Raw genomic sequence first — 15855 nt, forward strand, 5'->3', positions numbered from 1 at the left:
ACCCGCGGTCGCCGCCGTCTCATATATTAGCTCTCGGTCCGTGCGGCGTGCGGCCGCGCAGCCGTAGGGTTGTCAAAATCTCTGCGCTGGGTGCTAGGGCTGTCGATGCGTCGCGGGGCGCGTCACAATATTACCTTTAAAATGGTACCATTTTTATTTGTCTTCTATTAGTCATTTAGTTTTTGTGATCGCTCGAAACAAATAGGGTGATTCCATATTTTTGCTCGCGAGTGTACCTACTACCTACAGGTTTGAGAGGTTTAAAAATCATCTCTCTAATTTTCTTCATCACCTTTACAAAGTGCGCATATCTGTGCTTATTTTCACTGTTCTTCTGCAGGTCGTCGGCCAGCTCCATGCACAAGGCATGCTCTCCTCGCACGTAGCGCGCGTGTAGCAGCCAGTTGCGAGAGCCACGAGGAAACTCGTCTGCTGGAAAATGATTATGGAATGCATGTTATACAGTGTGTGTACTATTTATAAAACTAAAAAGACTATGAAACTGTAGTGATTTGGATTGTCACGGAAGGATATTGATAGACTACAAACAAACAGCACCCTGTAAACTGTGGTGAAGTACCTAAACATACTTACCTAACATATTCGCAGTCATAAATAAAATGAATCAAATAATTTTACTACATTTTTGAAAATAAAATAAGAATGCTGGCTAGAATAGATCCTGAGTTTTTGTTTACTTTTCCTTCTGCTATGGTAACCAGAACTTGTTCAAGGCTGATCAAATAAAATTATCAAAGTACTTTTATTGCGAAGTTTAAATTAACAAGTTGATGATTGTATTGCAAATGATAGATTAATTTAATAAATATTAATGGCTTTCAACCAAACTCCTTGGTCATCTTAATAAGCAAAAAATTATGTATGGAAGTAACGTCTAGTGCGTGGAACGGATCGCCTTGAGTGGCTTGTTCCATTATTCACATTTTTTTGAGGTTCTCTTTTGCCACTTTTGCAGATGTTAATCGGATTTGAAAACTTTTTTTGACATTTGACTACGATGATTAAAATTTGTGACTTTTCAGAATAAAGGAACATTGCAATCAGCTGAACAGTGACAAATCATAAATTGACAAGTGACAAGGATTCCGGACCGCTAATATTTTTTAAAATTAAGTCCAATTTTGTATAATTATTGCGTGTTTAAATTGTAAATTAAATAATATTGAAAATATGGAAGACATTCCACGTCTAGCAGTGGTGGAACAGCACACAGGAGACTCGGAAAAGTTTACCAAACTCTTGATCGAATTACTGCGAGTTATCACAAACATTTTAGAAAGCCCCCACGATTACGATTTACGGACTATTCAAAGTGATTTATTAAAAAAACATTTAGGAACTGAACCTTTTAGTGAATATCTAAAATATGTTGGATTCCAATTGGTAAGCATTTTTTTTGATATTAAAAGAAGGTAGTGTGCAATATGCATTGGCTTTTCTTTTTATGTGTTAAAAAGTTAAGATCCCAGTTCCATTCACACTGAATTGTCTTTAATGTACTTATTACTGATAAGAGAATCTATTATTGTCATGATTCAATACATTTCATACATGATAAGAAATTGTAAAAATGGTACCTACAAGTAATTATGTAGCTAAATAAACTAATATAATACCTAATTGTTATTATAGTTATTGGTATTTTCTCTTGAGTATGATACACACCAAAAACTTAATAAAAATGTTACATGAATATTTTTCTATTTTAGACGAAAGGTGAAATAATCTACCCTAAAGAACAGACTCTAAACAAGCTGAGGATAGCACAGGCAGCAATCGAGCGGAAAATCAGCATTTGCTGTGGCCCGGTCAAGCCCAGCAGGAGAAACGTAACATACGCCCAGTGTATGGTACAAGCTAAGAAGCCAAAACTGGTCCCACTTAATGTTCTGGTAAGAACATAACATTGGTTATTTCAAAAATATCTTTAATAATATCTAATTTGTAGTGACTAAGCTATAATTTGTGTGAACCTTTGGCAAGGTAGAAAATAATATTTGTTTGTGGGCCTCCCAATATACTGGTAATATTAATATCTTACACTTACTTCCCATGTGAAACTCAATCTGAGTTACAAGTGTCCTTTATCCTCCAATGAATAAACAAATGACAATAAACAAATCTTTTATTTCTTTTTCTAGAACACAAAAAATGCACTGTTATTGAAAATCCAATCACTATTCAACAACATGATCAAGTATGAAGATGAGGAGTTGCAGCAACTAGCCAGGGAAGAGATTCCGCTGGTCACGCTGCAACTTATGGCTCTGGACAGGATCAGGGAACATCAGAGGAAAATTAAAACTGGTATGCAATGAACTTAAGTTTTATTCTAAAATACATAGTTCTACTATAAAAATTAAAATTTAGTTAATTTGATCTTGCCTCAAGAATTTATCATTTACCACAACTCTTTACACAATCCAAAAAAAAAAGACTAGAATTACTAAAACAAGGTAAAAGGTAAGTCTATCACTGGGCCCCAGTTTACGTCGCAGGTCGTAGCAGGTGTATTGCAGGTGTACAGGTAGCAGGTCCATTATTGTTTGCCCTTACAGATAAGATAAGATAATACAGAGGCATTTGATATACTTTCTATTGGAATGTCACTGCATCACCAAATCTAATTCAGTGTATAAAAAGGACTCCAATAATCTCTCTACAGAAACTTCCAACAGGCATCATCCAATGCGCCAAAACCACTTCTTTTTTCAGTATTTAAAATAATGTATGGTGCTCTTCAGGGTAGTTTATTAGGACCAACGATACATATCCATAAATAAACAAAATTTTATCAGGTGAAATAAATACCCACGATCTCCCGTTTGACATCGCGCTGCTGATGGAGCTACTGGGGTGGTTCAAGCACAAGTACTTCAAGTGGGTGGACAAGCCAGAGTGCAACAAGTGCGGAGGGGCCACCAAGTACTCGGGGTCTTCTAGCATGAATACCCCGACTGAGACCTGCACTGTAGAGGTAAGTTATAAGATGCACTTGCCATAACATTAGCGAGTTTAATCCAATAGTACAGTAACATTGCCTACACATAACAGATTGAGCTATAACTATAGTCAGATCACGTTTATTCGAAAAACGTAAATTTAGCCATGATGATAAAATACAAATACCAAGCATAGTGACTCAAGTAGATACAGAATTTGGTATTAAAATCGCATAAACAAAACAAATAAAGTATTTTTTGTCGACTAGTTTCTAAATGCGGTGTTACATTAAGTTTAAGGGCGAAGCCACACGGTGCGATACGGTCTCGGCACGGCGCCGGAGCGATGTCGCTGCGGCGTCCTGCATATGAAAATCAATGATATGCCAGACGGTGCGTTCCGGCGCCGCACCGCAGGCACACCGCACTTCGATTGAGCGAAACGGCGCCGTATTGCGGCGCCACATACTACATGTGTACAGGGATGCGGCAAAATGTTTGGCTTCTCACTAATAGATTATACTTATTTGTGAACATACTGAAAGTAAACAAATTACAGCTATACACGTGCATCCAATGCGGCCGCTCCTCGGAGTTCCCGCGCTTCAACGACCCCAAGATGCTATTGCGCACGCGCCGCGGCCGCTGCGGCGAGTGGGCCAACTGCTTCACGCTGTTGTGTCGCGCGCTGGGATACGACACGCGCTTCGTGTACGATACAACGGACCACGTGTGGTGCGAGGTGAGTGGCACTAGGACCACGTGTGGTGCGAGGTGAGTGGGCCGCTGCGGCCAGTGGGCCAACTGCTTCACGCTGTTGTGTCGCGCGCTGGGATACGACACGCGCTACGTGTACGATACAACGGACCACGTGTGGTGCGAGGTGAGTGGCACTAGGACCACGTGTGGTGCGAGGTGAGTGGCACTCGGACCACGTGTGGTGCGAGGTGAGTCACTACGTACCACGCGCTACACATTGCTGTGTCGAGCGCTGGGATATGACACGTGCTATCTACATATATGACAACACAGACCACGTGTGGTGCGAGATGAGTGACACCACGTAGGTATCACGTGGAACTAGAACACAGTTTGTGCGTAGTCGCTGAAAATGTTTAGTTGTGATTTCCTTACAAAATAGATCCCTTTGATGCTCGGGGCTTCTAGTAGGTTAAGCCTTTACCTGGTGGTGGCTGAATAGTTGCCTTCATATTTTCAACTAAGAGAGATAAAAAATCAAATCAAATATTTTTCTCTACGCTAGTGAAAGAGTTAAAAACGGTCTTGATATACTTCCGTCAGGTATTCGACTACGACTCGCGAACTTGGCTTCACGTAGACCCGTGCGAGGCGAAGTTGAACGCGCCGCTGATCTACAGCCACGGCTGGGGCAAGAAGCTGTCCTACGTCATCGCCGTGTCACGCGACGACGTGCAGGACGTCACGTGGCGGTACACCACCAACTTTAAAGAGGTCAGACTTATTCCCTTGGAAATAGGTTTCATTTTCCTGCCACTTGTTAACGCTTGTCACTTTTTTAACCCCTGGTTACTACATAATAGTCCAGTGACGGTTTTCGAACCATCGTTCCTCGGACCACGAATCAGTCAGTCCGATACCTTCACAGCTGGGCTATTGCTGGTTCAGCATTGAGGGGACCTTAAGCCGGGTCTCCAGCGCTTGTTTTGCCCTACACAATCAACAAAAATACGTCAACATCCAACAAAATTGTCTACAAGAACATTTAGTTTGTTTACAATGTTTTTTCTTTCCAGGCTTAGTGGAACACGTGCTTAGTAAAACAATGTTTTGTGTAAACAATTTTGTTGAATGTTGACGTCATGTTTTTGTTGATTGTGTACGGCAAAACGGGCGCTGGAGACCCTGCTTTAGCTCACCAATTGGACGTTATCTATTCTTACTTTGGTTGTCATGTCATACTATCTGATATAAAACCGACTAACTGTACCGTCTCTTTTTTGTATTTCTTTTCTTTTCCTGCCTTGTGTGTTAATGCGTATTGTGTTTCTCATTATCATCAGGTCCTAACCAGACGCACGCTGGTCTTAGAGCATGAACTCCTGGCAGCCATCATGATTCTGCGCGAGCGGCGCCAGCGGCAGGTGTCGGCGCCGCGCCGCGCGCACCTCACCCGCCGCACGCTCGGGGAGCTCGCGCAGCTCATGTGCGAGAGGTGAGCTAACCCACCACCACCCATGGTTCTCCCTGCCTCACGGCGTACGAACCGAATCTCGGGAGAGCGCGCGGGTTCTTGCTCTGGGCTCCTTTCCCCGGGCGCTTTGCTTGACTCTCTACAAATTTCTCTGATCCATGTCCCTTCTCATAGTCAATTCTCCCCCTTCTGGGGCTTGACACCACAAATACGGTACTTCGCGTCGGGCTGCTATCGTTGATAAATGTCACTTCTTCTCATAACTTCGCCTGATTGTGTGCCAGGAGTGCGCGAACTCGCGCAGCGCGATCCAGTTACTGCGACTATCAAAGCGGAGACGTGAGCTGTACGTAGCGGAGATGTGAGCTGTGAGAGCATGAAATGATTCTGGTGTGCGAGGTGCGGGGAGAAGGTAGCGGGGCGCGCAAGCGTTACGCGACCGCCTAACTACAAACATCTCAACTCTGACGCGCAAAACGAAATTCTATAGAGAAATGAGTCTAAGTCATGTTCCATCCTCTAGAGCAGTGTTTTTCAACCTGTGGGTCGCGACCCCCTGGGGGTCGCGAGAGGTCGTAAAAACTACGTCAGAAAAAAAAATCTTATAAAGACAGATTAATCCGAAATCTAATTATGCTAATGTTGTATGGATTGAAGTATTCGGTCCCTACAAACATCTTTGCAACATTATAAAATGCATGAAAAAAAAAGCGAACGGTCGGGGGGTCGCCAAACATTTTTTCATACTAGGGGGGTCGTGTCATGAAAAAGGTTGAAAAACACTGCTCTAGAGAAAGAGTTCTATCATCATCTTCTGACCTCTCCGCTCGATCCATTTCCACTGATGCTAAGCGAAGAGAAGATGAGGAAAGAAAATTGGACCGATTGTTCAAAACACATATCATTTCGCCGCGCCAAGATGAGATGAAATGCATGTGTAGACGAACCGGTTTCTACTCGATCCGGTGTCGGACCGGTTCGTCGCCGAGTCGAGCATCGATGAAATAGAACACCTGCTCGGCACCGGACCGGATAGAAACCGGCTCGTCAACACGCCCTAACAAAATATATTTTTCTTCCGTCTTGCAGAAAGCCAAGCGACTACGAGTGTCACGGGCGCATATCGGGCTCGAAGGAGTGGCGCACGGACCGCGGCGAGCTGGGCTGCGCCGCCGGGAAGGAGTTCATCTTCCGCGACCCCGGCTCTGTCGCCGTGCGGTAGGTGAAACCTTAGATTAGTCAGATAGATACTCTTCATTATACACCACACAATAGATTTAGCATACAAGTGTCACAGGCGCATATTTAGCTCGAAGGTGGGCTAACCTTTAAGTAGATTACACTCTGACTTGTACACCACATAAGACACATAATATACGAGAATCCGGCTCGAAGGACTGGCGCACGAAGCGCGGCGAGCTGAGTGTTCACCTTCCGCGACCCCGGCTCCGTCGCCGTGCGGTAGGTGAACCTTTAGATAGAGAGATAGATACCTACTCTGAAATACTCTCTATTGTACACTACATAACACACATAACATACCAGAGCCACGGGCCATATCCGGCTCGAAGGACCAGCCACGGAGCGCGGCGAGCTGAGTGTTTTCCTTCCCGCGACCCGGCTCCGTCGCCGTGCGGTAGGAAAACAAAGTCTTCGATGTATACTATTAATACTGCTAGGCTTGCTGATCACAACAGCTGGGCTGTTGACACCATTAGGCACCTGTCTTTTTGTGAGAAAAGTTGTTAAAAAAATCAAGATTTAATACACACAAATATGTATAAATGTTTCTCAAAGTTAATTTTCACACTGGGAATATGACCTCCTATTTCACAAATAGTTTTGGAACAATTTTTCCAGAGACAACACTTACTTATGGACTGACTAAACTTGCAGACTACCTCGTAGAACTTTGTAAATTAATTATGTTTGCGCCCTATTATTTACACCAAACTCACGAAACGCCAATGCGAAACATTTGGACAAATAATTACAAATATTTTGACACTATGTCTGTGACTGGTATAAGCGTTCACATTCTTGAGCCTAAAGCCTGGTCGTGAGCACGTTGAATTTTGTCCAATGACCCCAAGCTACTCATCCTTATCGCTTGTACCCACAGCTACTACCCAGCCTCAGACGAGTACCGGGTGACAGGCCAGGCCACCGTGTCTCTTGAGCCTAGTAACAAATGTTGTTTCCGACTTCAAAAAAAGAAGAAAGGTTCTCAATCAGACCTCTTCTTACATCCACAGCTACTACCCAGCCGCGGACGAGTACCGCGTGACAGGCCAGGCCACCGTCTCTTGAGCCTAGTAACAAACGTTTTTTCTGACTTCAAAAAGAAGGAAGGTTCTCAATTCGACCTCTTATTATACCCACAGTTACTACCCAGCCGCCGACGAGTACCGCGTGACAGGCCAGGCCACAGTATCGCCGTGGAGCGCCGGCGCCTTCGCCGCGAGAAACGTGTTTCGTAAGGTCGAGTACGACTGGCAGCAGGTCTACATCGCTAGGGAAGGTAAGGGTATATTGTTGTTGGACATTCTTCAGCTAGATGGACTATTGGTGGAAGCAATCCAGCAGTGTCGTTGTCGTGTAATTCCGGTAGAGTAGTATAGGACTACTCCCACTCTTCCCATGAGATATCCACGGGTAATAGGGATAAGATGACAAATACATGAACATAAAGCCTCCCCAACTCGTCTGACCAGAGAGTGTGGGTCAAATCTCGCATTTGCCTCTAGTATACTAGTTCGTAGTGCTTCTGCAGTGGAAACTAAATGATCTGATGATGTCTCATGAAGCGAATATGGCGCGTGCTTCGACTCGCTGTGCGCGTGCGCCTCCTTCCTACGCCACCTTCCAGGTGGGCAGGTCGAATGACGCGTGCGGTTCTTATTGACCTTTATATTATTTCCGGCCGAGGAAAAAGGATCACTCTTCCCATGGACGTAAAAAGTGACTTATGAAGTTATAAACAAATACGCGAACAAAAGTCCTTCCCTGAGGCCTACCCGTCTGACCAGCGTGGGGAGTGTAGGCCAAAACTTCACTTTTCTTCTGATGTCTACAGAGGGCGCGGAAAAAGGCTTCATGTCGTGGAAGCTGCGCGCCATAGACGGAGCATGCTTCGACTCGCTGTGCGCGCGCGCCTCCTACGCCACCTTCCACTCGGGACAGGTGGAGTGGCGCGTGCTGTTTTTTTATAATAACGTTTATACTATACAGAGTGGCATTGCGTGTGTAGGATGCTCTCCAGCTAGATGGAAACAGTCCAGCAATGCGTTGCCGTGTAATTTCGGCCGAGTAGAATAGGGTCACTCCCTACTCTTCCCATGGACGTAGGAGGAGTCCTTGGGTGTACCCAGCTTCTAGCCTGGGGGGGGGGGCATAATAGTTTGACTTAGCTCCATCAAAGCTACTTTCAAAGGAAGAGGCAGCTGCCCCTGCTCTACAACCTCCTGGGTTGTGTCATGGTCATGGGCACTAACTAAATGACCTGATGATGTCTCCAGAGGATATGACCTAATTATGTTGACACTGATTCTGCAGAGGGCACGGAAAAAGGCTTCATGTCATGGAAGCTGCGCGCCATAGACGGCGCATGCTTCGACTCGCTGTGCGCGCGCGCCTCCTACGCCACCTTCCATTCCGGGCAGGTGGAGTGGCGCGTGCGGTTCTTTTATAATGACGTTTATACTATACAGAGTGACTATGCGTGTGTAGGATGCCCTCCAGCTAAATGGAGACAGTCGAGTAGTGCGTTGCCGTGTAATTCCGGCCGAGTAGAATAGGATCACCTTCCACTCTTCCCATGGACGTAGAAGGCTACTAAGGGACACATACATACGAACATAACAATTCACTAGAGACAAATGGAGGATTTGGCCTGCACTCCTCAAGTTGACCAGACAGGTTGGGGAGGAGTCCTTGGCTATAGTACCCAGCTTCTGATGCAACCCCCTGGGTACGCCCATGGGCACTACCTAAATGACCTGATGGTGTCTCCAGAGAGATATGACCTAATTCTGTTGACACTGATGTGTGGTGATGTCTGCAGAGGGCGTGGAAAAGGGCTTCATGTCGTGGAAGCTGCGCGCCATAGACGGGGTATGCTTCGACTCGCTGTGTGCGCTCATAATAGTTTGACTTAGCTCCTTCAAAGCTACTTTCAAAGGAAGAGGCAGCTGCCCCTGCTCTACAACCTCCTGGGTTGTGTCATGATCATGGGCACTAACTAAATGACCTGATGATGTCTCCAGAGGATATGACCTAATTATGTTGACACTGATTCTGCAGAGGGCGCGGAAAAAGGCTTCATGTCGTGGAAGCTTCGAGCCATAGACGGCGCATGCTTCGACTCGCTGTGCGCGCGCGCCTCCTACGCCACCTTCCACTCCGGGCAGGTGGAGTGGCGCGTGCGGTTTGACGACGAAGCACCCATGCCCGCCGAGTTTGGAGGTAAGTGACAGTTTATACAGCGCAAGGGTGCGTTCAAAAACGTCTCCGGGTAGGAAAAATTTGTCCAAACGCGTTCAGAAAGACTGAAAACTGGAACTCGAATGCACTCTATCGTCACCTTAGACCGTTCAGTAACTCGGAAAGTTTTATCTAGTGTCTACTTTGTTTACCAAGGTTACTTAAGCTAAATTGTGCTCAAGGTGTACCTTCGTCATTGTGACTACCCGGTCGGTATTTGATGTAGTAAGCAAATCCCAAGACGCATATTCTATCTATAGAACACTTCGTTCTTTGCCCTAAAAACTCGACTTTGTAGATTTCAATTTTTCGCACCGCTCCGCGGCGTATTATTGGCTATTTATTCTATCACATTACTTTGTCTAGGTCGGCTGACACAGTCCTAACCATCAATAACTGCATCCACACCGGACTATCTACCGCGTTCCGATCGCGGCACGCTCAGGCGCATGTTCTAATGAAGCGCCGCGCGCAAACGGAGTCCGTTGTGGATCCAGCCAATAATCCATTGTTATGACGTCATCTTTATCTCCCCAGAATCCCCAATGCGCTTCGAGCGCCGCTTCCGTATCTGCGAAATAATGGTAGAACTAAGTGTCTCCAACTTAAGTGTCTCCAACTATAAGACATTTTTGTGACGTCATCTTTGTCTCCCCAGAATCCCCAATGCGTTTCGAGCGCCGCTTCCGTATCTGCGAAATAATGGTAGAATTAAGTGGCTCCAACTATAAGACATTTTTGTGACGTCATCTTTGTCTCCCCAGAATCCCCAATGCGCTTCGATCGCCGCTTCCGTATCTGCGAAATAATGGTAGAATTAAGTGGCTCCAACTGCATATACGACATTTTTGTGACGTCATCTTTATCTCCTCAGAATCCCCAATGCGCTTCGAGCGCCGCTTCCGTATCTGCGAAATAATGGTAGAACTAAGTGTCTCCAACTATAAGACATTTTTGTGAAGTCATCTTTGTCTCCCCAGAATCCCCAATGCGCTTCGAGCGCCGCTTCCGTATCTGCGAAATAATGGTAGAACTAAGTGTCTCCAACTATAAGACATTTTTGTGACGTCATCTTTGTCTCCCCAGAATCCCCAATGCGCTTCGAGCGCCGCTTCCGTATCTGCGAAATAATGGTAGAACTAAGTGTCTCCAACTATAAGACATTTTTGTGACGTCATCTTTGTCTCCCCAGAATCCCCAATGCGCTTCGAGCGCCGCTTCCGTATCTGCGAAATAATGGTAGAACTAAGTGTCTCCAACTATAAGACATTTTTGTGACGTCATCTTTGTCTCCCCAGAATCCCCAATGCGCTTCGAGCGCCGCTTCCGTATCTGCGAAATAATGGTAGAACTAAGTGTCTCCAACTATAAGACATTTTTGTGACGTCATCTTTGTCTCCCCAGAATCCCCAATGCGCTTCGAGCGCCGCTTCCGTATCTGCGAAATAATGGTAGAACTAAGTGTCTCCAACTATAAGACATTTTTGTGACGTCATCTTTGTCTCCCCAGAATCCCCAATGCGCTTCGAGCGCCGCTTCCGTATCTGCGAAATAATGGTAGAACTAAGTGTCTCCAACTATAAGACATTTTTGTGACGTCATCTTTGTCTCCCCAGAATCCCCAATGCGCTTCGAGCGCCGCTTCCGTATCTGCGAAATAATGGTAGAACTAAGTGTCTCCAACTATAAGACATTTTTGTGACGTCATCTTTGTCTCCCCAGAATCCCCAATGCGTTTCGAGCGCCGCTTCCGTATCTGCGAAATAATGGTAGAACTAAGTGGCTCCAACTATAAGACATTTTTGTGACGTCATCTTTGTCTCCCCAGAATCCCCAATGCGCTTCGAGCGCCGCTTCTACACCTGCGAAATAATGGTGGAACTGAGCGGCGGCTCGGGAGCAGAAGGCTGGCAGCACGCGCAGCTGTTCCGGCGGCCCGCCAGCGCTACCGCGCCCGCTCTTGAACTGCTGGGAACCGTTGTACTGGAGAAGGCGCCCGTCCTCGAGGTGCTGTAGCCTGACATTTGGTACTTTTAGCCCACATGTCACCAGTAACTAAATCAAGCAATCAAATCAACCCCGTGATAATCTGGAGACACCAACCGTTGTAGACCTGGACATCTGGAAGCTCGACATTCACTGGACCGCTTGAATCCTGTCGCGCTCATAAATAACTAGACCACTTGACTGAAATCAACGCTGCTGAAGCTTCTGGCCTTCGTCTTACTGCAGAAGGTGCCCGTCCTCGAGGTGCTGTAGTCTGCCAGGTGGAACCACTAGCTCGAATAAGAGCCTACGATCGCTTAATAAGACCTGGACACCTAGATCTTTTTCACCCTCAAATAACTGGACCACTTGACTCAAATCAACGCTGCTGAAGCTTCTGGCCTTCGTCTTACTGGAGAAGGCGCCCGTGCTCGAGGTGCTGTAGCCTGACAGGTGGAACTATTAGCTCATGAGTCACTAGCTCAGCAGTAACGAAATCATTCCCTCATTCCCGTAATAATCTGTAGACACCAAACATCAACCGTGTTGCAGACCTGGACTTCTGGAAGCTCCGCAAACCTAGATACTAAGATTGACTTGAAGACCTGCGCACCTTGAACTACTGGCTCAGAAATAAGGCGCTCACGATCATCTTAAGACTTTGACACCTGAAACTTTTTGATGCTCTTTTATTTTTAGAACAGCTGGACCAGTTAAATAAAACCTCTTGATAACCTAGAGACAATAATCGAACTGCAGACTTGGACACTGGAACCAGTAGCTCAAATAAGACGCCGACCATAGAGCTTTTGACATGGACACCTAGATCTTTTCGTCGTCATCGAGGTTACAGCACCTGACAGACCTGGCAGACCTAGCACCTGGAACCACTAACTCATGAAACTTTTACATTTACATAACTAAATCAAGCAATTAAATAAGCCCCATGACCTGGAGACAACAAACGTGTTCTAGACCTGGACATCTGGAAATTCTGGAAGCTCATCAATGACTGAATCAAATCACAACATGACGAGAGACGGCGACCGTCTTTGAGAAGTAGACCTGGCGCCTGGAATTGCTAGCTTATAGATCACTGGATTACTTAAATGTTGAAAATTTACTGTTAGGCCATTGACCTAATTTTATTATACGGATATCTGCACGACAGGCTCAAATAAAACGTAACTTAAGACGCTTTATACATTTAGCACATACTTATCTAACTGCCAGTTGACAAATATAATACCAATTATTATGCCCTATAGTCTTTTTCACCTAAGATGATCCGTATGACGTTTCGAGTTTGAAAGATTTAGAGATGTCACATAACTAAACCATAGCGATTTATCTATCGATTTTTTTCGAAGAGTTAGTAAAACCTACTTTTAGAGAAATATTTTTTAAAGGTGTTATTTAACAAAAAACATGTTTTTTACAATTACAAATATTATTGTAACAATTTTTTATTGATAATATTCAAATTTCATGGTTCATGTTCAAAAAAACGATTCCTAAAAAGTACTGGTTCTGTTTCTTTAAATTAAAAACCATTAATTTATTTTTAATGCGTTTATTAAAGTCAATAATCGAAAAATATAGTTGATTTTTGTGATGTTTTTAATAACTAAGTTTTCACTGCAATCGATTAATGAACCGCGGAAATAATCGATTTTATTATACAAGAAATACCCCAGCACTAAATCTATTCCGTTTCACACATTGCGTACATGAAATAAATAATATTTTTACATCGTATTTAATTAAAATATAATCAATAGACTCAGATTTTACTATATATTTTAAGACAAGGTAGTTATTTTTTTTTATTATATTGCTAATAAAATACAAATATTTTTTCAAAAATATTCTGCATATGTAGTATGCGTAATATGGATAACCTTGAAGTGTCATACGGATCATCTTACGTGAAAAAGACTATAATTGAATATTTTGAATAATTTGATATTGTTTACATCAAATTACAATGTACACAGTCCTCACCATACATTCCCCATCCACATGATACACCAGTTTATCATTATGTAATATTGATAATTTGTTTTGTATAATATTTGATTGTTATTATAACTTTAATATGCAATTTGTTTAAATAATGTGATATAATGATTCCATGTAAACCCACAAAATCATTGACATAAAAACAAATATACATGTTTCTATAAATGTATGTTTTATTTGTTTATAATAGATTAACAATAATAGTACAACTAATAATACAAATAACATAAACATGATGCAACTGCATAAATTTTAAAACTTTACAAAAATACCCTAACCGCAAGCAAAATCATTGCAATGCCTAATTTAAAAAAATAAAACTTACCAAACAAGGGCAGAATTCAAGATTTTATCACAATATCAGTAGAGAGCAAAATACTTTTTGTTGGTTATTATGAAAAAATTCATTTTGAAATACACTGGGACTCACTGGGTATTCCAATCTTGCCAAGGCATTTCACTGGATTAAGTTATGAAGGATAATTAATCATGTCCTTTTCTTTAAAACAATAAAACTAATTGAACAAATAATTGGATATAAGTGCCAGATTTTCAGACTTTAGTGGTGATTATGCACCTTTCATTAAAACATTTATAATGTTTTTTACATATTAAAATAGAAATATCTTATTTAGCCAACTAACAAATTCGTTATGTTCCTTTTAGATATACCTAATTTTATCCAAAATTTACAAAGATAAATGCTACTCATTTACACCGAAGGAAATGGTCACGCATTTCGTTTACTTTTACAGCCCCACTTTGGACACATTCTAAAATCGCCAATAATAGCCTTGTGACTTTGTGTTTAGCTGCAAATTCTAGAAGGTCGCATGCATTCTCCGCAGTCAAACTATTCACAAGTTTATCAACACACTTCTGTTCCAAGTCAGGCATCATGTAATACGATGCCAGCAGCAAAAGTTGCTCTAGTCCTGTTTCAGGTAAAGTATGTAAGTACACATAATCTTTGAGGTGTTGTAACGTCATTTTAGAGGTGCCTGGGACTTCCACATGTCCCTCTGTGCTCTCACGCCACGTCCCTCCAAGCATTCGTCTGAGAACGGGACTTGAAGCTGCCAGGACTGCTCTGTGCATGTGCACGGAACCATCTTCTCCTCTCAACTCAAAGTCAGTCAGCTCTAAATCTTCATGCAATGATGCAAAGGAACTTGCACTTGGAACTATATCCATGCTGACAGTCACATCAAAGGAATACTGCTGCTTCTTATTATCATAAATCAGATGCCACGTCCCATCATCAGTAATGAAACTTTTATTGGTAATTCCTAACTCGTTGCTGCTAAATTTGATCGCATATGTCAAGTCATCGTCTTGACGTAGTTTGACAAACCTAACAAACAGAAGATTATTGTACACATTCGTGTGGCCGTTGTTAACCTGGGCAGCAATTACTTTTACTTGGAATATTGCTGAACCACTTATGATATATTCTGGGCTAGTTTTGGCTGCAAATGGTGTATTGTAGTTGGTTACACCCAATCTTACTTGCAATGTATTTCCCCTTTGGAAAAGATTCTTGGATTCCATGCTGGAATAAACAAAATATCGTTGATCATTTATTACGGTACGAAATAATAAAACAACAAAGCAACAGTGGTAACTGATAACAAGTCAATAGTAAAATTATAAAACTAAGCTTTATGGCTTTCAATAAGAAACAGGAATCAAGTGTACTTTCAAGGCATTATTATGAGAGAGCAAAGTTTTAAAAAAGTAATTTTATTACGTTAAATAAACGCGTATAAAAAGCCAAATACCGATAGATCTCAACTTACTTTAACATACCTTATTTAATCAACTAAGTAAATTTAAACGGGTTACAGCGGATCCACAGATTGTTGGTTTCTTTTCAATATGAATTTCTAGCTCCTTTGTTTGCAATATTTTTATCAACAAGACTGTTTGTTGTTTGTTTTCTTTCTTCAGAAATTTTAATCAGCTGTCAATGTCAAATTGTCAATAGAGCCGTTAAAAATGCGCACAAAAGTGTGCGATGTGATGTGCAAATATTATTTTACATCATTAAATCCATACGATGAAAATGGTCATCCATGTGTACAAAAGTGCACCATTTTTGATAAAATCATTTCTGTAAGTGAAATGAGATGATGAAACGCGAATGCATTCTACAAACATGTGTGCAAATATATTGACCCCTTTTACCGAAAAAATACAAAAAAAAATCGCTGTCACTTCCGTTAGCTG

General features: G+C 42.8%; 2 protein-coding genes and 1 long non-coding RNA gene across 6 annotated transcripts; 1 reads left to right on the top strand and 2 right to left on the bottom strand.

Annotated features, from left to right (window-relative positions):
* Nucleotides 1–339: 339 nt before the first annotated feature.
* On the bottom strand, nucleotides 340–687 carry LOC114361686 (uncharacterized). Its single transcript, XR_003656616.1, has 2 exons — nucleotides 595–687; nucleotides 340–432 (listed from the first exon to the last, which is right to left on the bottom strand). It is a non-coding gene; the product is annotated as an uncharacterized LOC114361686 (long non-coding RNA).
* A 337-nt stretch (nucleotides 688–1024) lies between these two features.
* Nucleotides 1025–12915, top strand: Pngl (N-glycanase Pngl). Of its 3 annotated transcripts, none has more exons than XM_028316818.1 (12): nucleotides 1025–1404; nucleotides 1731–1913; nucleotides 2163–2328; nucleotides 2820–2998; nucleotides 3523–3705; nucleotides 4266–4436; nucleotides 5006–5157; nucleotides 6226–6354; nucleotides 7521–7657; nucleotides 8692–8798; nucleotides 9546–9600; nucleotides 11447–12915. In XM_028316818.1, exons 1-12 carry the CDS (start codon nucleotides 1192–1194, stop codon nucleotides 11632–11634), a joined length of 1863 nt encoding a protein of 620 aa, XP_028172619.1. In that variant the 5' UTR covers nucleotides 1025–1191; the 3' UTR covers nucleotides 11635–12915. The 3 variants fall into 3 exon arrangements, with proteins under 3 accessions (XP_028172619.1, XP_028172617.1, XP_028172616.1); XM_028316816.1 differs by lacking the exon at nucleotides 8692–8798 and adding an exon at nucleotides 8213–8319 and having other exon boundaries at nucleotides 1026–1404; XM_028316815.1 differs by lacking the exon at nucleotides 8692–8798 and having other exon boundaries at nucleotides 1026–1404; nucleotides 9439–9600.
* A 737-nt stretch (nucleotides 12916–13652) lies between these two features.
* LOC114361691 (speckle-type POZ protein-like) lies at nucleotides 13653–15797 on the bottom strand. Of its 2 annotated transcripts, none has more exons than XM_028316820.1 (2): nucleotides 15426–15797; nucleotides 13653–15178 (listed from the first exon to the last, which is right to left on the bottom strand). In XM_028316820.1, the coding sequence occupies exons 1-2, from the start codon at nucleotides 15431–15433 to the stop codon at nucleotides 14335–14337; spliced, it is 852 nt and encodes a 283-aa protein (XP_028172621.1). In that variant the 5' UTR covers nucleotides 15434–15797; the 3' UTR covers nucleotides 13653–14334. The 2 variants fall into 2 exon arrangements, with proteins under 2 accessions (XP_028172621.1, XP_028172622.1); XM_028316821.1 differs by having other exon boundaries at nucleotides 14137–15178; nucleotides 15436–15797.
* Nucleotides 15798–15855: the final 58 nt, after the last annotated feature.

The sequence above is a fragment of the Ostrinia furnacalis genome, unplaced genomic scaffold (assembly GCF_004193835.3).
Source record: "Ostrinia furnacalis isolate ACB-3 unplaced genomic scaffold, ASM419383v2 OfSCF5881, whole genome shotgun sequence".
Taxonomy (NCBI): Eukaryota; Metazoa; Arthropoda; class Insecta; order Lepidoptera; family Crambidae; genus Ostrinia; species Ostrinia furnacalis.